This window comes from Hippocampus comes, unplaced genomic scaffold, assembly GCF_001891065.2.
Source record: "Hippocampus comes isolate QL1 unplaced genomic scaffold, H_comes_QL1_v1.1 scaffold151, whole genome shotgun sequence".
Taxonomy (NCBI): domain Eukaryota; kingdom Metazoa; phylum Chordata; class Actinopteri; order Syngnathiformes; family Syngnathidae; genus Hippocampus; species Hippocampus comes.
In genome coordinates, this window is record NW_017805591.1 from 1,591,142 (window position 1) to 1,613,781 (window position 22,640).

The 22,640-nt window shown below is 40.3% G+C and overlaps 1 protein-coding gene across 1 annotated transcript; it reads left to right on the top strand.

Annotated features, from left to right (window-relative positions):
* Positions 1–936: 936 nt before the first annotated feature.
* vtg3 (vitellogenin 3, phosvitinless) lies at positions 937–11,183 on the top strand. The gene is made up of 27 exons (XM_019880130.1): positions 937–982; positions 1,108–1,128; positions 1,218–1,369; positions 1,984–2,235; positions 2,316–2,477; positions 2,751–2,899; positions 2,976–3,132; positions 3,305–3,462; positions 4,069–4,234; positions 4,328–4,453; positions 5,632–5,850; positions 5,956–6,173; positions 6,274–6,371; positions 6,442–6,566; positions 6,649–6,744; positions 6,823–6,942; positions 7,023–7,212; positions 7,300–7,387; positions 7,467–7,652; positions 8,293–8,434; positions 8,514–8,682; positions 8,770–8,879; positions 9,200–9,406; positions 10,027–10,172; positions 10,298–10,436; positions 10,527–10,634; positions 10,725–11,183. Exons 1-26 carry the CDS (start codon positions 943–945, stop codon positions 10,614–10,616), a joined length of 3,726 nt encoding a protein of 1,241 aa, XP_019735689.1. The 5' UTR covers positions 937–942; the 3' UTR covers positions 10,617–10,634; positions 10,725–11,183.
* Positions 11,184–22,640: the final 11,457 nt, after the last annotated feature.

The window sequence follows — 22,640 nt, forward strand, 5'->3', positions numbered from 1 at the left end:
GGATTTCCACCAGGGTCGTGGATGCACTCTTTGGCAAAATATAAAAAGTCTGTGTGTGTGCGTGTGCGTGCGTGCGTGCGTGCGTGTGTGCGTGTGTGTGCGTGTGTGTGCATGTGTGCCATCGAACACATTTGGAATGTTTTTGTAAAGAAGAGTGGGCAAATATTGCCAAATCAAAATGTGCAACACTACTCGATTCCTACCCTAAAAGCCAAAAGTGCTGCATTTTTTGACTGTTTATATTCCCCCTTTCCGATTGCAATGTTATCATTTGACTTGTACAGGTTGAAGATGTGACTAAATGTGGAAGACGTTTTGAAAAGTTTTATCTTGGTCTCGTTTTTTACATCACACTACCTGGCATCTCAAGGATATTTTATTTCAGCAACTTGCACAAAGTCTTGAAACATTAAAGAATCATACATGAGCGTTCAAAAATGTAGAAAAGGTCAAATTAAGTTCACCTGTAAAGGTTATACTGCACATTTTATTGTCATTCTGAATTTTTACCCGAAAGCCAAATGCGACCTTTGTGACTATTTGTGACAAATTTGACTGAAAGTAGAAGACATGGCGGTGTGTAAAAAAATATCACAATTTTGGACACGCCTCTCACTAATGTGAAATGCAGTTTTGCACCACTGCAAACTACTATTATACTCAACATACGAAATAATATCAGTATGCAAGCTGGTTAGTACTGTCTGTTGCCTTAAGTTATCTTCCACCCACTGCTGCTGTTGATGATTATCTGTCTTTGTCATGTCATTCTGACAATGTCAGTGTGCTGCAGAAAGTCAGTGTTGACTTTACGTTCATGTTGACTGCCAAAAAACTACTTGTGACCTTCCCACAAGGGTCAACGCAACCAGGTTCTGTAATCAAACACAGGCTGCTATTTAAGGGAGTGATGTGAGATGTTTGCTTGCACCCACATTGACCATGAGAGGGCTCATATTCTGCTGCCTTGTGGCCTTGGCCAGTAAGTGGTTTTAATTAAAAATAATAATAATAATAAGGAACTTTGAAATATATCTTTTTTTAATTCACGATGCTTCCCAGTTGAGTCATCTTGCTAACAGTGTCTTATTATTGTATTCTTTGTAGCATGTCAAAGTGTCCGCTATGGTGAGTATATCAACATACGCCATGGGAGTGAATGCATTTTCTTCTCATATTGTGTTTCAATGTGTTACAATTTATACTTTTGAAAACAGAGTTCAGCCTAAACCCGAAGAAAACCTATGAATATAGATATGAGGGATTGGCCAATTTTGGACTGGGCATGCCAAACCGGGCGGAATCGGCGGTCAAACTAACATGCAAGCTCAAAATTGTCGGCGTCTCTGCGCAGACCTTCCTCCTTCAGGTAAGCAGGGACGTGAAAAACAACAAAAATAAAAAGTTCTGAATTTACGTACCTGCGACAAAAACGATTTTGAAACATTTTTAGTTCAAGTAAGTAAGGATTTTTTTTTTTAATTGGGTCAAAGCGGCGAGAAAATGAGGTCGTTCTAACGTGCCCACGTTATTTAGTTCAAGATTTTATTACTTTGTGTTGTTTTTCATTTATTTAAAGATAGGTATTTTATGACCTATTCTTTATTGCATAATTATTTTAATCTTTTTCCTTGAGGGTGTCGGATATGTGCAGGGCTTTACGTATGATAGAAATGAAATGTAGATGGACCTATTTTCCAAGTGGTAAGTTGTATATTGAATCATATGGGATGTGTTTTGTGCACTGCTTTTATGAAGGCACATCAGTCACTATGACGGAGTGCGGTAGTTTTGTGGTCTTAGGTGGTTGGTCCCCCGCTGTTATGGATTAGTTTTGTTACTCAATGTCGATTGACTGCAATCCATAGACATCTATCTATCTAAACTGTTTTTTTTTTTTTTTAAAGAGTAATTTTCGTGACGTTCCAATTAACTTAAAGCCGTCACTAGTTTTATGGTAACACGGTCTACTCTGGATTGAAGATTTCAGATTTGGCCTTCGAGGAGTTTAATGGCTTCCCGGGGAAGAACAGCTTCATTGCTGCCCCTAAACTCACTCAGCGCATCTCGGCCCAGCTCATCAAGCCCTTCACGTTTGAGTTTGCCAGTGGGCATGTGGGCAGCATCTTCGCCTCAGCTGAGGTATCTGACACCGTTGTCAACATCGTTAGAGGCATACTCAGCTTCTTCGACCTGACTGTCAAGACGACACAGAGATTCTACGAACTCGAGGAGGTGAGAATACACGATCTCTTCTGTCATTGATGTCACATGGAGTGTTGAGAAAAAAAAAAAAATCACAATTTTATTTTTAGATTGGCATACACGGCAGGTGTCCGAGTAACTATGCCATTGAAGAAAACAAGGAGACGGGGGACGTGACCGTCACTCAGGTTGTGGATGTCACGAACTGCAGGGAGAAGGCAGAACGCTACAGAGGAATGGCAACCGCAGTGCTTGACGATATTTCCAAAAAGGTCTGTGACATAATTGAGAAAAAAAAATGTTCGGAAAGGAATCACATTTGGTAACTTAGGTGTGTAGAAAAATGAACCCATAAAACTGCCAGCCAAATATGTAACGTTTCTAATTTCCATTTCCTTTCTTTACGTTACTGCAAAATGTTTGTAAGGAACACGCTCGTGTAACCATGACAACAACTAATATGATGTGTCGTCCATTGCAGAGAGGGGATTCTATCGTTTGCTCGTATAACCATGACAACAACTAATATGTGTCGTCCATTGCAGAGAGGGGATTCTATCGTTTCAACCATGCGATACGTTTACACAATCAAACCAACACTTGAGGGTGGCCTCATTTCCAGGGCTCATGGATTGGAACAACAACACTTCAGTCCTTTCAACGTGAAGGGCGGAAGCTTCAAGATGAAAGCAACGTAAGACATGACTCCATCTTAAATTCCGCTCACAGTGAACCTCGCTCGACCATGCTGACCTGCATCCATCCTGCAGGAAGGAATTACTGCTGCTCGATGTGAGAGACACACCTTCTCCTGTTACCGGCACATATGGGCCAATGGAAAATAGAGGCAACATTGTTTACAAGTTCGTTGAAGTAGGACCACATCTTCCCATCGTCATGCAGAGCTTGGATGATGCGGTATCAAAGGTAATTCAATCGAATGCAAATACAGCGGGAATAGAAATCATCCGTGTAGAAACACTAAGTGAAGCATTGCATTTGCTTTCACGTTTCATTTCATGCTATCGTTCCATGAAAATCAAACGCGATACACACCGAGTATGGACCGACATAATGAAATGTTTCTCCCCATCCGCAGGCTGTTGAGTTGATCAAGCATTTGGCTCAGGTCAATAGCTACCAAATTGAGAGTGCCACAACTGAGGATGTGATGAAATTGTATCAACTACTGCGATTGGTGCCATACGAAGGATTAGAAGTGATGTGGAAGCAGTTTGCGGCACATGACGAGTACAGGTGGAGTATCTGAAACTTTCGGTTGGTTGTACAGGATTAAAATGTGGTCAATTGACAGAATTGTCTACTCTTTTTCCTCGAGAATATTCAAGTGATATTTGTTAGTTCAACACATTTTGACACATTTGTCTGAAATAAGTGAATGGAATCAAAGGGGTTTTGTTGTTGTTGTTCTCTGTGTTGTAAGAAAGAAACGGACTGACCCTGCAAATTGCATCTTGTTAAAGATTTGTGTTGCCACATCAAAATAACAAGTCGGCTGATTGGCCAGCATGTTTTCACAGTGAACATGATGTCAAAATCAGATCCACTTGAACAGAATGAGTAATGACTGAATATTTAATCCTCATTCAGTTTAAAACGTCTTCAGTCTGACACTTTATCTGATTAAAGATGCATTGTCATGTCGGTTTGATTAAAGAAAGGTTAATGTAAAAAGCAGCTCTCCATTAAAACGAAGGAAACCATTGACACTTAATATTTTATTAAAAGCCACCCCTGACCTTCATTTCTACAACACGATTTAATTTAATTAGTTGAAGGATAATCTTTGACGTGAAAGATTAGAAGCGCTTAATCAATTTCCTCTGACTTTGCCCTCATTAGACGGTGGTTTTTGGACACGGTTGTGGAAGTCAACGATGCCAGAATCCTTAAGTTCCTCCAGATGAGGTTCCAGAAAGGAGACATAACTGTTTCCGAGGCCTTCCAAACGCTCTTATTGGCCTTCGAACACCTTGAGCCTCTTCCTGAACTGGTTGAGATGGCTAAAGTGAGGATGGGGAAAAAAAAAAAGTGCCAAAAAGCTGTTTGAACAAAGATGACCCTTGTGTTCCATGATTACATTGCTGCCTTTTCTCCTCAGGGGTTCCTGTGCCTGCCCTACAGTCGATCTAACGTCTTTATATGGCAAACTGTGGCACTTTCTTATGGCTCACTGGTGTACAAGCACTGCACCTACTACACACCTTGTCCAGTGTCTGCTGTTCAGGTAAAGAAAAGAAAGAATCATGCATGCATTGCATTTGAATTTGGGAGAATCTTTCACTACTACTTGAAATTGTTATCTAGTTTTGATGAGGTCACCCCACCCGACTCCAAGTCCACTTCCAGACAGGCAAATTTTCAAACCGCTCTTCTATTAAGAGCTTTGTTCGGATTATAATTTGTTCGGCTAGCTCTTTATGTGGCGAGGAATATATTTAGGATGAGACGTGATTCCGCCCCGTCAAGTACGGTAGCAAAACAATATTATTAAGCGTTAATATGATAAATGCAATTACATTACATTTCAAAAGTCTCGAAAAAAAAAATACATGGATTATGAAGTCATACAGTCCAATAATTTACTTGGGCTATCTTTTCTTTTCAACCCGTTTTTTCCAATCCGTGCCCTCTTAAATTTACAAAGAACTCCTACTTATCAGGAGGAAACACTTCCAGACACACAAGCCTGAAAAAGAGCCCATGTGGGGAGGGAAAAAAAAAGTTTTATTCCAGTTTTAGGGCTCCCTCAACATAAACAACATTTGATTTATTATAATACACTTTTAAAGTATTCTTTTAGCACCTGTTCTCATTCTCCTGGTGACAAGCAATGGCCATAGTTGTCCAAATAATGGACAGCGCATGCTTGCTTCAATCTCTTTATGTGTCACAGCCAGTTGAAGTTTACTTCAACAAAAAGAGAATTAACCTTTGCATATTTAAACACCAAAATGTTCAACACAAACCAGATAATAACCAAAGGCAGCTAGCATAATACGAATGTGTCGCATAATGCGAAATGCCTCGATTGGCTTACAAAAATGATGGTAATTATAAGCCGTCGAACAATTGCTACTTTAACGCATGCGGAGCAGCCTCACATTCGATTCACAGCAAAAGTGAATTAATAATTATATATTTTAACAACAAAATGTTAAACCAAATCTTACTCTCAAGCATTTCTACTTTCTGGCCTGTGGGCTTAGTAGGACACCTTCTTGACTACTTCTTCTCTTTTCCCAAATATGCTGCATTTTAGTATGCTGCAGCACAACGTGGTATTATATCGAAGACATTTTGCCGTGTCGTCATTAAAGTTCTGCACTTAAAAACGATACATTATATGAAAACGTCAAACTATGATGAGATTGACTTTGACAACAATTTCATTCCTTCACCTAGCCGCTGCTGAACTTTGCCATGGACAGTCTGAAGAATAACAATGAGAAAGACATGGTTTTGGCTCTGAAAGCTCTGGGCAACGCGGGTCATCCAGGCAGCATTAAAACCATCATGCGTTTCCTCCCCGGAGTGTCTGCCAATCCAGTTGATCTCCCTCCTCGTGTGAAGAGTGCTGCTGTCCAGTCCTTGAGACTCATTGCTGCACGAGACCCACACAGTGTAAGAACTCAAAACATGGAGGGTAATGATATCAGATGTTGTTACTTTTGTTACCCGTAGTCTGACTCTGAAAATTCATTATCATGATAATATTCGACTTTCCAGGTCCGAGACATCACCATGACTCTTTACCTGCAAAAAGACCTTCCGGCTGAGTTGCGCATGTTGGCCTTGATGATCTTATTTGACACAAAGCCACCGATGGCGCTGGTGTCCACTGTGACTGCACATCTGCAGGATGAGAAAGACCTTCATGTCATCAGTTTTACTTACTCATATTTGAGAAGTATGGCCAGATCCAGAACTCCCGACAATGTATTCCTGTGGGTATTCTGTTTAAAAATCAAGGGCATGAGTTAGCGATACTGTTCAGCACTTTACATTTTTTTTTTCTTCTTTCTTTCTTTGCGGTGCCTGCATCAGGTCCACTGCCTGTAACGTAGCAGTGAAAATCCTGGCCCCCAAATTTGGTCGCCTCACCTATCGCTTCAGCAAGGCAATGCGCGTGGACTGGTTTAGTGGTAGGTTCAAATACAGGTACTTGTATTTGCTTTGAAGACACTTTCTGACGTGTCTATTTTCCCACTGTAGATGATTTATTGCTTGGCACAGCTGCAGAGTTCTTCATGCTAAGAAATGCAACAGAAATCATCCCCACTGAAATCATGATGAAAGGAAAATTGTATGCCATCGGTAGAATTCTGCAGCTTTTGGAGGTATAGTATATTGAAATGCATTCAAATACTGAAGCCAAACTTCCCATATCATGAATGAAAACGAGATGTTGGTGTTTTCAAGATTGGCGTTCGTGTTGACGGAATGAAGGAATTTCTTGGCTCTATCGTCTCTGAATTCAAAGGAGAATTGAATGACTTCCAGGCCATTTACCGGCAGGTTGGCGCATTGTTTTGATTCTTAATTGAAATATCAAGATGAATCGCATCTCTGACAAATATTATGTGATCTTTCCAGCTTCGGAACTTGGAAACTCATGCCAGTGACAAACCTCTTCTCCATGTTTATTCTCGCGCTTCTGGACAAGAGTGGTTCTTTGCAGATATCAACAGAGAATTTATTCGCAATATCATTAATGTGAGAGCATAAAGCACATTATACAGAGCAAAAAATAATCGCTTTGTAGTTTGTACTAACTAATTAATTTGTATTTACAGATTGCCAGTCCTTCTGCAGGCAAAGGCAGCCCTGTGTGGACGGTCATTGAGAATTTACAGAAGGGAATTTCATGGCATCGAACAAAGGCCTTCTTAATTTTTGAGACTCGATACTTCCAAGCAACCACTCTCGGCCTACCGCTGGAGATCAGCAAATATTATCAGACACTTAGTGGCATCACTGTGAATGGTGAGTCTTTTTTTACCCCTACTTCATGAAAACCTTTGGATTCAATTTAAAGCTACATGTTGACCTTGTTGTTGTTGTTGTTTTTAGCTAAAGCTGCAATAAATCCGCCACTGACGGACCACCTTGGACAACTCTTGACCTCAGATATTTCACTGGAGACTGATGGCTTTGTTGGGTAAATAACACGGTCAACACTGGCCATCAAATTATTCATACCACTTCATCTCTTGAATTCAACTTTTTTTTTTTTACAGTTGCACAAAGGATATTTGGATGTCCTATGGTATCAACACAGAGCTGTTCCACAGTGGTGTTGAATTTAAGAGCAAAATACCATATTCCATCCCGTGGAAGCTATCCGCCAAGCTTAACATCAAAGAAAGGAAATTTGAACTCGACATTCCTTCGAGCAAAAAGGAAGTTGAACTCATCACAGTCAGGTATGGTTTGAGACCCACGAGCAGTGATATTCGGGGCTCCATGGCCAAATCCGCCAATGGAAAACAACTCTGTAAGAGAGAAAACAGCTTGACCAGCCTTCATTACACCATAGACATTCACTAACAAATATATTTTGCTCCAACTGTAAACAGAAAATGTTTCACAGGGACTTTGGGGAACAATGACCACAACACCATCGAGCTGTTCCAAAGTGGCATCAACAAGCTAATCAGCTAAATAACTCGTAGGCAGCAATTTGTGGTACCTCACTGATTAATTGTTTGCTTGGTGGCTTTTCAACAGGCCAAGGTGTGTGTGTATGGGTTGAGTTGCTCACAGCCTTTGGCACTAACGCCATGCCACAGCTGTTGGTTGGTAATGGTTTGGCTGAATCAAGCCTGTTTTTATTATCTTTCAAACGTTTGAGGAGAAATTCAAGTATGCTGTGTGTAAAAGCCAGAATTGGCATCAAATGAAGAATATTTTTGCTGAGTGATCCTCACGGTAACTCCCATCACCAATGTTGTCTGGATGTGTGTGGCCTCCCTAAGCTAACAGGATAATAAATCATTGGGGAAAGGGAGAACCAACTATAAATACAGAATGAACATTTGTCTTGTTCTTTTTCCCAACCACTAGTTCTGAGGTATATGCAGTCTCGAGGAACATTGAACTGCCAACTTTGCCGAAAATGACCCCCATGATGCCCAGAGCTATCGATTCTAACAGTGAAATTGTCCACAAGGATCCGACAGTGCTCAAGCTTGAAACTGAAGAACAGGTGCCGTATAATCAACTCCTTTGGTAGAATTAATTACAACTGAAACCCATAGAAGTCAAAGTCTGTTCTACTTTTACAGATGCAGAAGCCCAACAACTGGCATCCAAGGGACAAATGGTGCACCGAGAATAATATTTATGGAGCAGTTTTCTGCATTGAATCTGAACTGAGACGAGCGTATTACCATGAGGAGTACCCGTTGTATTACCTCCTGGGATACACTAATGTGGCATTTAAAGCAGTTCCACGTAAGCTTCACAACTCAGAAAAATGACATCATGCTGTGCTAAAAACGATAGTCCAATGCATCTAACACAATTGTCCTCGTTTTCAAGTCCAGGCAAACAAAGCTGTTGACAAGATTCAAATTGAAGTCAATGCTGGTCCAAGTCAAGACCCTACCAGCACCCAAGAACTCCTTGTAACTCCAAGGAGCCCCCCAAAGGTGTCGAGCTATCAGAGCAACTTTATTACACTCTATTTTGGGCATTAAAATTATTGCCCTGCTTGTTTTTTTTTTTTTTTTTTATTGTACTCTGATTCAGCCTCAAGTGATACGAAACTTTAACTGAGCCCTTCTGGCATGGTCATGATACATGATAAGGAATTTAAATGAGTTTGTCAAATTTGTCTTGGCTCATTTTCCATGATACCTCCAACTCCCATCTTGTGGAATTCCACAATTAGCCGCACACTGTATACATTATTGTCATGATTTGGATAAACAACAACAACAACAACAAAACTTTTTTTTTGGTTCCACAGGTCTTCAACTCAACACCTGAAGCTATTTTCAACATCAGAGCTCTTGCAGTCAACGGGAATCATAAGCCTGAAGGTTACGAAACAGTTGTGTACTACACACCCATGAGCAACCTTAGGAACACCCAACTCATTGTGTCCCAAGTGGGAGACAATACCAACTGGAAAATGTGTATGGAATCTGTGCTGGATGGCCGTGCGGAAGCACAGGTAGACCTCAAACACACACACACACATTTCCTACTTTCATCCGTCCATCCATTTCTAATATCACTGATTCTGTTCAGGGTTGTGTGGAGCTGACACAACCATTCACAGTCCCATTCACACTATGACTGAGTCTTATCATGCATGCAGGAATGTATTCTTAAAAATATGCTAGTGCCTGTAGAATTCTTCGATCCCATGGATACAAAAACTGAGTTGGACAAGTACCCATCTTATGATGAAATCTAACATATCACATAAAAATTTATGCAATCATATTAACGTATTAACGTTATTTTGCATGTTCTGTGCATGCAATGCAGGAAAATAGTAAAAAAATATGTATAAATGTTTGACTTTCAATGCTAGTTCTTGCGTAATATGTAATTATTAAAATTGCTTTTGATTGTTCCATAGGGATACCGAATACCGATACATGAGATGGATACCGGACGTGAACATGATTAATAGTCAGCAGCACCATTTTCAAATTAGGAATCAAGACTGCACAGGGGTTGAAGTTGCCAGAATGTGTTTCATTTTTGTATTTGGCATTTTGACACTGTGGCGCCACAGCCAAGTGTCATGTGTCAAACTTGGCGCATGTCCTGTGTTTGGTCCAGGCACACCTTAGATGGGGAGCTGAATGTCAGTCCTTTGAAATGTTACTGAAAGCCAATACTGCGCGTCTGCCTGGTTCCAAACCAACGCTAAGGGCCAAAGTCCAATGGACCAGAATCCCAGAAACCATGGCAGAGTTTTGCACAGGGTGAGAACACAAGAGAATGTGACTTTCGACTCACTCCATGTTGTTTCTCTAAAAACAAACAAAAAACAAAAACACACATTTCTCAAACTGACTGGTTAGTAAGAGGTGCTCTCTACCCTTCCCAGTATTAAGACCTATATCCCAGGCATGGCTTTCCTTCTTGGCTTCAACCAGCAGTACGAGAGAAATCCAACCCAGGAACTTTCTGCTTCATTTGTTGCTGCCTCGGCAGACAGCATCGATGTGAGGATTCAATTCCCAGAGGTGCGTACTCCAACAAAGCTTCAACATGCTTATCCCGTGTTAAACTCAAGTATTTACTCCGATGTGTCATTTCCTCTGTGTTTTCATCAGTATACAGTCTACCGCCAGTCTATCCCAGTTCCTCTGCCACGCGGCAGTCTTCAGGAATTCCAATACTACGCCAGAAACACAACAATGTAGAGCCGTGGATAATACCAAGTGAGCATCAAACCACCACAATGATGTATTTGATGTTTCATGAACAGAGATTTGAAAAATGGGCCCTTTTTGTATTTGCCTTGCAGAGAGCGAGCGAGACAAGGAACATTCCAAATGGAAGAGGTCCCTCCTTTTCGTTGTAAAGAAAAGAATGAACACATTTTCGCCACTGTGATAAAAGGCAATGTCAGGAATGCCGAAAATGTCACCAGTTTAGAAATAACTCGTCAAACGTCCTGATTTATTGGTTTAAGACCATGTCAATATTTGAACAACCATCTCTGGAGGAAAGTTCCTGTTCTGTGTCCCAAAGCCTTTGATGCTCATCAAAGTGGAATGACAAAATACATTTTTCACTCGGATTCAAGTCACCGAGTTCTGATAAAATATTGTACAGAATTCGAATGCAACCACCGTGTTCAGTTTGTGCTTGTCCAATATGGGGTCCAAATGATCAGGACGATACCAAAGTTCAGTTCTTTTGTTAAAGAGGCAATAGCGTCTATGGTATCTTTTTAGTTGACAAAATTATGAGAGCTGAAGAGCAAATTGTCTCTGGCCTCCTAGTGCTCTAAACTCTTAGAAATAAGCGCACAGGACGATAACCTCCCTTTGCGGATGGTTTCGACTATAAGATCCAGATATTTACAAGGTCTGGATGACCCGTTCTGTTTGATAACCCACTAGTACTGTTTGCAGATACCGCAATACAATGTCACCATCCATGCTATTAAAGTAGGCCGCTCTGCCCTTTGGGAAAACAACTAATTTCATATTATATAACCTTGGCCCCATGCTTGCAAAAAAAAAAAAAAAAAAAAAAAAAAAAACCTAACTGCCACTAAGTACAAAATTTAAAAAAAAGAACAATACAACATTCTCTGACAAAACCATTTCTTTTCATGTTTTTATTTAACTATTGTACAGTTTGACTTATTTTAACGGATTAACACATAATTCCTGACAAAAATACATGGGAGTTAAATTAAATGTGTGTAGTTTTATATATATATATATATATATATATATATACATACAGTATATGAACACACACACACACACACACACACACACACACACACACAATATTCAACATTCATAACAATGGTCACCAACATAGTGCCACAGGCCTGTTTGAAAAAATAGCTCACCAGTGAGGTGAGGATTGACGTCAACAATTAAACATTCATCGCGGAGTCCAGTGAAGCTTTCCTTTGAACATATGAAAGGACTTTTACAATGGAACCCTTGCATAATTCATATTTAAGTTTCTAGTGTGTGTAATACGGCCCTGTGCAACTCACAGCATTTTTGTACAATAATAAGGGGACTAAATCTCAACTAGCCATGACAATAAATTGTATGTGTCATTGCCAGCGATAATCGGTGCCTCCTCTTAAACAAGGACTGGCTGTCCTCAATACGTATGGCACCGCATCTCCTGCCCGTATTGATTTAGCCAGATGGTGTTCGACTGTAGAGAGTAGACATTGCGGGAAGAGCACAATTCTAATGGCGTCATTATGTTTCATTTAAATCTGTAATGTGCTGTGGGATGTCAAGAGACATTTGACTGTCGGAATTTGAATGTCAAAATCAAGATCCATGCGTTTTCTTGTTGTTGTCCCCACACGGACTGACACTGACATGCCCTTCAGCTGAATGAACGCAACTGGTATTTAAAAAAAAAAAAAAAAAGCGGAAAAAAATACCGTGAATGACCGATCAGGTCGTTTGGAGGAGGCGCAATCAACACTTCCCACCTACTTTGCTGGTTTTCGAGAGATGGCGATGAGCCTCATTAGGCAGCGTATAGAGCCATCAAAGGGGAGCTGACAACAGCAATGGCCGCAGATATACCGTAGTCATCCAAATGCACTGCTGTGTGTTTGTGCAATGAGAGGACTAAGGACAATTAAGGCTGGATTTACACTGCATGGTTCAAGTGTTGGAAGACAAAACATAGATGTATATTTTTTTGCGACTAAATTACCGAATCATATTTTATGTAACCGCAGCAAAAAGAGAAAAATGCATGGAATCCGATATCTCTGGAATGGAATCCAAGCTTCCAAATATGGATCATAATCTAATATGTATTGCATAGCTGCCCATTAGACTGCAGTGTTACCCCAACAATCAGATATACCCAGTGGTGAATGGTCAGGGCCAGAAACACCTTCTATAGTGGCCTAAACATTATCAGAAGCCATCATCTAATCTACAAAATTCCAACCGGATTCAATATTTTTGACAGACTTTCATTTTTAGGAAATGTTACAATGCTACGATCAGGGATGTGCACCTCCAACACTATCCCCTACCCTGTCAGCGAAACACTGCAAGATTTACTCAAATTATGAGTGATTAATTTGCCCACTGATCACATGACCAAACCCATAAAACAGGATAGCAGACTTCCCACGTATCCCGCACTAACTAGCAAGATAACAGGTTGATCACATGATTGTTTGAAGTTTGCTAAATAAAAAATATTTATGGCTGGTGTCTTGGGTTGACCGTTAAATACATGAATGTCATTTATTTATACAAATTATACAATATATGGAAACAAGACAAAAAGAAACAGAAAAAAGTTGTCATCTTTGGTGGCTCTGTGATGTTAAAAAAACATGTAAAACTCCCCCAAGTGATGTGTGCAAGAATTAGACGGCATGCTAACATGCTTATACTGAAGACGTGATGAATGAATTAACATTTTCACCTATTTATTAGCTGGAGTTGCATCAGCGCGGCATGTTGTTTGGTATCAGCATGACTCAACCGTTCGACAGCAGGATCGAATCCAAGTTTTATTGCTTTCTCAACATATCCAAACCAAACAAAACACGGCAAGATTGTTTGGTTGATTTTAGTCAGCGCTGTTCGGTTAAGCAGGGTTTATGGGGATTCACTTCTAAAGAACACACGACAGCATGAAAATCATCGCGTGAGCTTACTGTTGAGTTAGTGTGTGTGTTGTATTTGTCTCAATCTGTACAGTTCTTGGTTTGACTCTGTTCACACCTGACCAAACAAATAATGCTGTACTTGTCCTACTTTGTACGACTTACGTCGGCACACCTGTGCTCTGCACAAGCATCACTAAACACACAAAGAATAAGAAACAGTCATGAAAGGCAATAACATTGTGAAGTGCCTTGAATTGAATCTTCTTGACGGCAGAGTGAACAATTTTATTCTAGTTTCTGAAAATGGAGGCCATGCGTTTTTTTTTTTTTGTTTTGTGCAGTATAATAGACATGCTTTTTTGCCACAGCAAAGTGTACATTTACAGCACTGGGTGTGTTTTTTTGTTTTGTGCAGTATAATAGACATGATTTTTTGCCACAGCAAAGTGTACATTTACAGCACTGCTACTGCATCCAGCATTAGGTCAAAATATAAACTTGCAATCAATCGGGTAATGGGTAATTAGAAGACCTGGCATGCATCTTATGACGTTTTCAATAGTTTTATATGAGTTCATGGGAATAGAGAGCACGTTTATATAATTGCCTGTGCGTGATACGTTTCAAAAACTCATGAAAAAAACGTAACCAATTTTTCCTGATGGTCATCATGTAAAACCTGAGAGGAAATTGAATTGCTATTTGGCTGCAAAAACAAATCTGTGTTTGTGTCGCGCACTAGAGGACAGTATTTACCAGATATGAAAATATGCCTGGCAGCGGTATGCAGTTCACAGAGAGGACTGTGCAGCATATATTGAAACCCTGTGGGGAAAGATAAATGCATGTTTTGGCCGTCAACTCTCTGGCATGTGAAAGAGGGGACACAAAATATTAAATGAAAAACAACACTTGGCAGAAGAGTGTGGCAGTGAATGATCCATATAGTGTCGGGCCATAAAAATGACACATGAGCTCACGTAATTGCTTTTGTTGGTGTGGAAAAAAAAAAGCATCGGTTGATTTTCAGTGGGAATATGGACATGGTTGTCAACCGTTCCCAGGAGCTCAGGATATGACATCATCATGCCTGCAGCTGTCAAAATTAACCCGATATCACACACCATCGAAACCTGTGAAAATAAGCGTATTTTACTCGTCACTGACAAGTGGTTAAAATATGGTTGGCATCTCTCGCCTGCGTTTCATGCTACATCACGATAGGATACTTTTACGCCTGTCTTCACACTCACGCCACCATAGGAAGTAATCATTAACCAATGAATCGATTTTTGATTTTCAAGGTAAATTAGTCAAACTCCCCTTCCATCCCATTCAAGGCATTAGATCGCGAGGAAATTGAGTGATTCAGTTTGTGTAAAAGTTTAACTCACTGGAGTATTATGGTATCCCTCCATTCCCACTTAGTGTCAAATTGAATGACACAAGGGTGTATGTAATCTTATAGCCATGTGGGGGCACTGTTCATCCTAGCAGTGACGTAAGACTTGAAGGGTCACACACAGTGTGCGCAGCATGTGTCGGGGTACCATTTTTTTTCCTATACATGCTGTAACCACCTCATAAAAAAATAGGCCTCCATTCCTATGTCTCAGACTAAAAATAATTCCTGATACTTTTCAGTTTTAGAGAACTCAGTGTGATGTTTTGCGAGGTGGTGGGTGGTGGACCCCAAAAAGCAGACAGGCACACTGGAGTATTATGGTATCCCTCCATTCCCACTTAGTGTCAAATTGAATGACACAAAGGGTGTATGTCATCTTACAGCCATGAGGGGGCACTGTTTATCCTAGCAGTGACGTAAGACTTGAAGGGTCACACACAGTGTGCGCAGCATGTGTCGGGGTACCATTTTTTTTCCTATACATGCTGTAACCACCTCATAAAAAATAGGCCTGCATTCCTATGTCTCAGACTAAAAATAATTCCTGATACTTTTCAGTTTTAGAGAACTCAGTGTGATGTTTTGCGAGGTGGTGGGTGGCGGACCCCAAAAAGCAGACAGGAAAGGGGATTAGGGTGGACTGAGCAAATGCATTTAACAAAAATACAAACAAGAGTACACTGGGGAAAAAACAAAACAAAACAAAAAAAAAAACAACTAACTGCAAACTATCCAAACAAAATCCTTAAAACCACAGGAAATCAAAGTAACAAAAACCTAAGCCAGAAACAAAACATGACAGTGGCACACATACACACAATGATCTAGCGAAGACTGACAGAACCCAGGGAACTAAATACAAGCAAGGTGATGAGACAACGAGAAACACCTGGACAAGACACAAAGGGTTGAAGGAGCTGATTGGTTAACAGAAGGGACCCGGAGGACGAGAACAAGTGATGACGAAAAGGGCATGGGGGAACAAAACCAAATGTATTCTCAACAAAAACAGAACACTCAAAGAGCAAGCTGCCCATTTTTCTTTGTTCAGAAGTGATCTTTTGAATAACTGAAGGATTAGGGAAAAAAATAAAAAGCAACAGATCAAACTTTGTGCCTGTCTTTCTGCTCGCAGAAACAGAATGTCAAATCAAAGAGCTTTTTGAAAAGGCAGCAAAGGCGTTTTAAGCGATCCTGGCCAAGAATATGGCAACAATTGATGTGTAGCCTTAAAGTCTAAGTATCACCCTCAAAAGAGGGCCGCTGAACCTCCCCGTCTGAGAAATTGTGTCGCCTTGGCAACCACCGTTTATCAAGATTGCACGCTCTAAAGAGAGGCTAATGTTTTCAGCACACACTTAACTTAGCACACCATGCAAGCACACACAGCCACAAAATCATAGTTAAGTATTGTTCGCCTGTGTGAAAGCATAAAAAAAAAAGTTTTCTGCATTAATTTTGGTTTTTAAATGCGTTATAGGAGATGTGGTGAGGCTGAGATTTTTTCTTTTGACCTTTCACACCGCAACAGAATTCAAGGCATAATCACAGGCGGTTTGCCAACACATACACACGGCGCACACATACTGTACACTGGTATGCAGGTGGCGGGGTAATTAGAGATTAGCTGCATGACCGGTGGCTTGTAGGTCTGATGGAGAATTTGCACTTCGTAAGTAATGTGGCAAATAAACCACATCTCAGTGAGATTCACACTGGTTACAGGACTTCTGAAAGCCAAAATGTGTCACCGTTTACATGTACCGCATGTCTTACCAGTGTTGATGGAAACCTGTCAATAAATTAGTAGCTGTCTCCCAAAGTAAGCTGTTCTGAATCTGTGACATTGTGGCTGTTGTCAAGAGAATTATGTGACGAAATTGCATCGTATACTAGTTATGATGACAGTAAAAAGTTAATGATTCATCATCGATATCATCATTCACCACCTCTTGTTGAAGCGTTTTCAACAAAAGGTACTCAAGTGGAATTTATGGCCGTTCCCTCAAGAGATGTTGACTTTGTGGTGACTTGAAAATCATGACTGTTGTTATCTTGAATACGTATTTATCAAGTCTGTATCTCTCTGTCCCCGGTCTTTAATATTGGTGGAATTACAGAAAATGATTTTTTTTTTGATGTGTCATTTAAGCAAATATAATTTTACGCACATTCTGTATGTCACCGATCCATGTATGTATTTAAATGTCCTCTAGCTCGCATTGACGGGTTATACATCTGATATGCACATTTATGCCGCCGCACACATCACATTTTTAATCCACATTTGGAAGTGGCCTGATTCTGATCTGATCAAAACAAATTCCATTTTTTCCTCCTTTTCATACTACCAGGACCGATGTCAAAATTGAGCCACTTGAGAGCAATACAATATCAGAACGATGTCACTTAAGCCATGAATATATTGCGTCTGGAAAGGTGCAAGTATTACTGTTGAGAGTTGTGTGCCAACATTGTCTACTCAAAAAGGACCAGTTGATTGTTGTATCCCACCGGGGCTACATTAAACTCAAAGTTGCCCAGAGAGATTCATTTTATCCAGACCACAGGGCACCGTTTTATTGAGAGGTTTGGAGCAGTACTCATTCACAATATGTTGTCACTGTCTTTGATTTTGATGAAGTAATAACATTAAATGTAATTTGGAAGACATTTTCAGAGCACCCGTTTTTGTTCAAGATGTCTATGATACGTGGACATATAAATGTTGTGCGCTGTTGGGTGGGAAGCATTTTGGTGTCCCATATTTACAGTATTGTATTTTCAACCTTTTTGCTGACTCCGATATACAGTACAGGCATTTTAAGTTGATCCGCACAGTATACGGCTGAGGCAGTGTATTCAGGAGACTTCTCTCATATCGCCTGCTGACGCCAACAGAAACACAATCATACTGAATGTCACTGTGGGCAATGCTTATTGTACATTTTGCCCATTTCAACATCTAAAAAAAAGGCTCAACGCTTGAAAGTTTTATCATTTTCCGGCACAAGTGTGCTTGAGATGGATGGAAAAGACAACCGAGGAGCCACAAGGAAGAGGACAGATGACACTTTAGAGGAATGAAGGTGTTGTCGCCTAATGCAGCGCTTCAAATTAAGAGAAGCTCCATTAAGTAGTACTAAAGGACCTCATGTACTCCACATCTGAACCTTAGACTCTTGTTGACTTCAAACCCGCCTCTTCAAATTGACTGACTAGACTCTAGACCAGGGGTGTCAAACTCAGGTCCTGGAGGGCCGCTGTCCTCCATGTTTTCCAAGTCTCCCTGTTGCAACACACCTGATTCAAATGATCAGATCATCAGCAAGCTCTGCAGAAGCCTGACATTGAACCTGTTCATTTGAATCAGGTGTGTTGCAACAGGGAGACTTGGAAAACATGCAGGACAGCGGCCCTCCAGGACCTGAGTTTGACACCTATGCTCTAGACAGTCTCTAGAGTAGTGGTTCTTAACCTGGGTTCGATCAAACCCTAGGGGTTCGGTGAGTCGGTCTCAGGGGTTCGACAGAGCCTCTTCCATGGAGGGTAAGACACACATGACTCAGCATGTCAATTAGTTATGACACGCCCGCTTGGCCATCACTGGCTGCAGATGATCACATGACACTGCTTGTCCAATCACTGCTGTGGGAAATTTAGTCCGCTTAGTAGTCAACAAATGACTGTCGTGATAGTACGTCGTACAATTAAAAAAAAAAAAAAAAAGTATACTTATCTCTTGAAATTTCATTTCCTTTTTTCTGTTTTTAATAAATGTGTTTTTTTATATGTTGAATTAAAAAAAAAAAAATATATATATATGTTTTTCACTCATGAAGGGTTCAGTGAATGTGCATATTAACTGGTTGGGTTCGGTACCTCTAAAAAGGTTAAGAACCACTGCTCGAGACCTTATTAAAATTATACCCATACTGACTAAGATGAAAAAAAAAAATAATTACAAACAAAAAAAAAAAAAGAATCACAAGGTTTTTGAGGTGTAGGCATTTTTTCCAGGCGGATGGATGTTAGTAATATGAATCTCTTGCTAAATGATGAAGTAGTGCTTTGCTTGCCTGACTTCCAGGGGTGAGTTCACAAGCAAAATGTCCAGGGTCTAGTCTGCCTTTGGACCTCGAACAGCCAGTTCGCATCCAGCAAATTCTTTGTTACTCATCAACTTTATTGCCATATAGAGTCAAAGAAACTCTCTTGCCTTAAGTGACAGTTTGAGCTACCCTGCTGCCCGTTGCTAAGCAACCAACCCCGCCTCAGAGAGTGAACTTCCCTGATGGAGCTTCATGGAAAGCCGACTTCTTATCTCAGCAGTCTTGCCACCTCAAAGGGAGTGCTCTTCTGCTCTCACGAGGAGGAAGAAATGGGATCTCTTACAACACATAACGGCTCACAGAAAGTTGACTTTTTTTTTTTTTTTTAAACACAGCACAAAGTCACCACTTCCACTGAACTTAGAATGGGTTTGACAAACATGCTTACACGAATTTGATGCCAATGCTTGTATTTGCTTTGTCTTTATTAATGTGAATTAATAGTTTTATTTTACTGTTTGTATATTCCCTGCTTTTTAATAGCCTATCCGTGGTTCAAAGCACTTTTCATTTGCCCTGACAATGCGTCAACATCATTGGATACACTGTTAATGAGAAACGTCGTCCTAAATTAGAATGTCAACACATTTCCTAATTGAGAGCATTTCAATTTTGCAGCTAGTAAACATTTTTAGACACGTTCAAAGCACAGCCTGGTGGGTTTTGACATGTTTCTCGGCAGATCTGCTGGCACGTCTCCTTGTCACGTGGAATGATTAAAGTCGAAGCAAGGCAAGACTTTGGTGTGACAAGCCCACTGTTGCTGCATTTCCTCACACATGGTGTGTCACGGATTTCAACTGAAAACACACTATTCTTGATGGATTTCATCATTTAGAATGAGTACTGTATCAAACTCGACATTTTTACAACAATGGCTTGCTCATTGTTCTCAAACAGACTGAACATCCTTGGAAAGAACAGACATTGGTGGTTTTCTTTAATATTGAAGACTTACTAATTGCCATCTGGCCAATGAGATATATATATATATATATATACATATATATATATATATGGTCTGATAATGAGTGTCACCAATATGCGATGCATCCATTTTCTAAAGAATTTATCTTGTTCTGTATGATTTTTTTTTTTTTTTTTGCTGGAAAGATACCAGGGCAATGCGCTTAGGCACTGTCCTTCCTATAGCTGAAAATGAACAAAAGCCTAACGCATGTGTTTGAATCACTCATTTGCTTCATTTGTTGTACTTGATGTTAGAATAAGTTCGGGTATTTAATACTTTACTTCCAAACTCCGAGCCTCTACAGTTGCTGACATTGTCTCTATGGACTGAAAGACTGAACAGATGGAGCTTTCCAAAGAGCAGTCTGTGGACAGTCTGCTGGGAATACCGGGAAGAGGAGCTTTGACTTTTCTCTTTTCATAAACATTAAATGTACAAGTATAGCAAACTATTTTTGTTAAAGTTTGATAACCTCAAAAATGAAATGGAACTCATCCAATTAAGGATGAGATACAGTTGTTGTGCATTTCACAACTCAATAAAGGAATTGTGTTACATTTCAAACAGTGCTAATTGGATCCAATCCTTCTATCTGTTTTCCATATTTCTTGTCCTCATTCGGGTCATAGGTGAGACTATACAGTCTGATTTTGAAAGATTGTGGTCATAAGATGCGGGTGGTGGTGGACCCACATGCGGGAAGTCAAGGCAGGAGTGCAGGATTTACACAGAATAAAATGTATGTATTTTCCAAAATAAAACAAAAAAGGAAAGCAAGTCATGTGAAATCAAAAAACATTCAATCAATAGAAGTCCAAAAAAACTAGACACAAAGAACAAACCCAAAAAACGGGAATGGACTCTGAAACAGGAACATGAACAGAAGCAATCATTTGCCACAGACAGAAAGGAAGCAGGGAAGAAAATACTAACAAACTGACTGGCAATGAGGATGCCCTCCGGGCCAATCATTGACATAACAGAACTCAGCTGGTCAAAACAAGGCACATGTCGTGATGACATTTTCATCCAATGTCGTGATTGATCAAAAGAAGTTTCGTCGGACTGCACAAGCTACCAAATCACCCAATCAGTGCTTAGTATTATACTGAAAGTTCCGCCTTTCCCAAGCAAGTGATGCTTTTAGATTTTGGAGAACCGCCCATGATCGCAAAGATGATTTGGAAAGCGTTATTTCATACGCTGCGTTTATTTACTTTAATTTACTCACTGGTCCAAACGACACACACCATTTTGGTGAGACGGAAAATTCCTTGTTTGCCATACTCTTCTTCAGAGTTTCAGTAAGTGATCAAGGCTTTTCCTATCGGGCCTGCAAGAAATTACAGTACTGTCTTTCATTCCCTCATTGTACAGGTTGCACAGGGATGCACAAACTTTTTTGACCGTAGATCTACTTTTCGATCAACCAACCTCCCGCGATCGACTCGTTACCGCGCACACGCGCATACGCACGCATGTCATGATGAGCAACAGCCTAAGGCGGATGCATTTGACGCGTACCATTTCAAAATGCTTCTCTCGGCCCTCCAGATTCCCATTCTTAGCCCGTGCCCTCGGTGAATTGTACATGAAGCAAACCCTGAATGAGAATAATGATAACGATAAAAGATATCGCGCAACAGCTCAGATCACAAGCTGCAATTGCAGACTGCTGAGCGCCAACAACTTCCGGTGACGCAGTCACGTACCACCGTAGGTTAAAGATGACCTACTTTATTTTATTTTATTTATTTAATAGTTTTTTGTGAAAGTAAGACCGGTAGTATCATTAGGTGCTTTTTTTTTTTTTTTTCCCTCTACAACCCTCGCGATCGATTTGGGACGAGTCCGCAAGATACCAATCGATCGCGATCTACGTAATGGGCACCCATGGTCGAGATCGATGAGTCGAACTAATGCTACATTGCTTATTGTGCGCCATCCTGCAAAATTGTCATGACAGCACAAACAATTGCTACTCATTTTGAATCATGTTTCTCAGTCACACATTTTACTGCGTAGAAAAGAGTTCGAAGGCTCGCCCTCTGCCCGGGAAACCTCTGTGAGCAGCAGGTCTCTGACAGTATGTCTAATTAGTGCCGTATTGAAATGTTATTTCTTTAATCAGCATTTTTTTTTTTTTTTTTTTTTTGTGGCTGCTAAGGTAAAATAAGGCCAGAGGAATTATAATTAGATTAGATGCATGTATTAGTGCTTCTAATAGGTTTTCTTCAAATTTATGTGGTGGATTTATGGAGAATATTGAAATTCCTTTGTGTAAAAATATTTGCACATGACTTTAAAAAAAGAGTTTTCTTGAAGAGCTGACCTCTTCATAGCGGCTGCTAAATAAGAGAGACTTCACAACATGTTCAAAGATGAATTTGAGAGGCAGGAAAAGATAAAAAGCTGAATACAAAGGAGGAATTCCATTTTGTGCTTGCCAGTTGCTTAGCAAATAGGCACATTTCAAGCCAGGAGCAGCTTGTGTTGTCTTAACCTTTGCACTGCTCAACTCCGTTCTTTCCCTTCAAGAGATAGTGAAGCTGAGGTCAAAAATCCTTTGACCGTTTCTTTTCAGGCCGTGCAAAATCACATGAATTC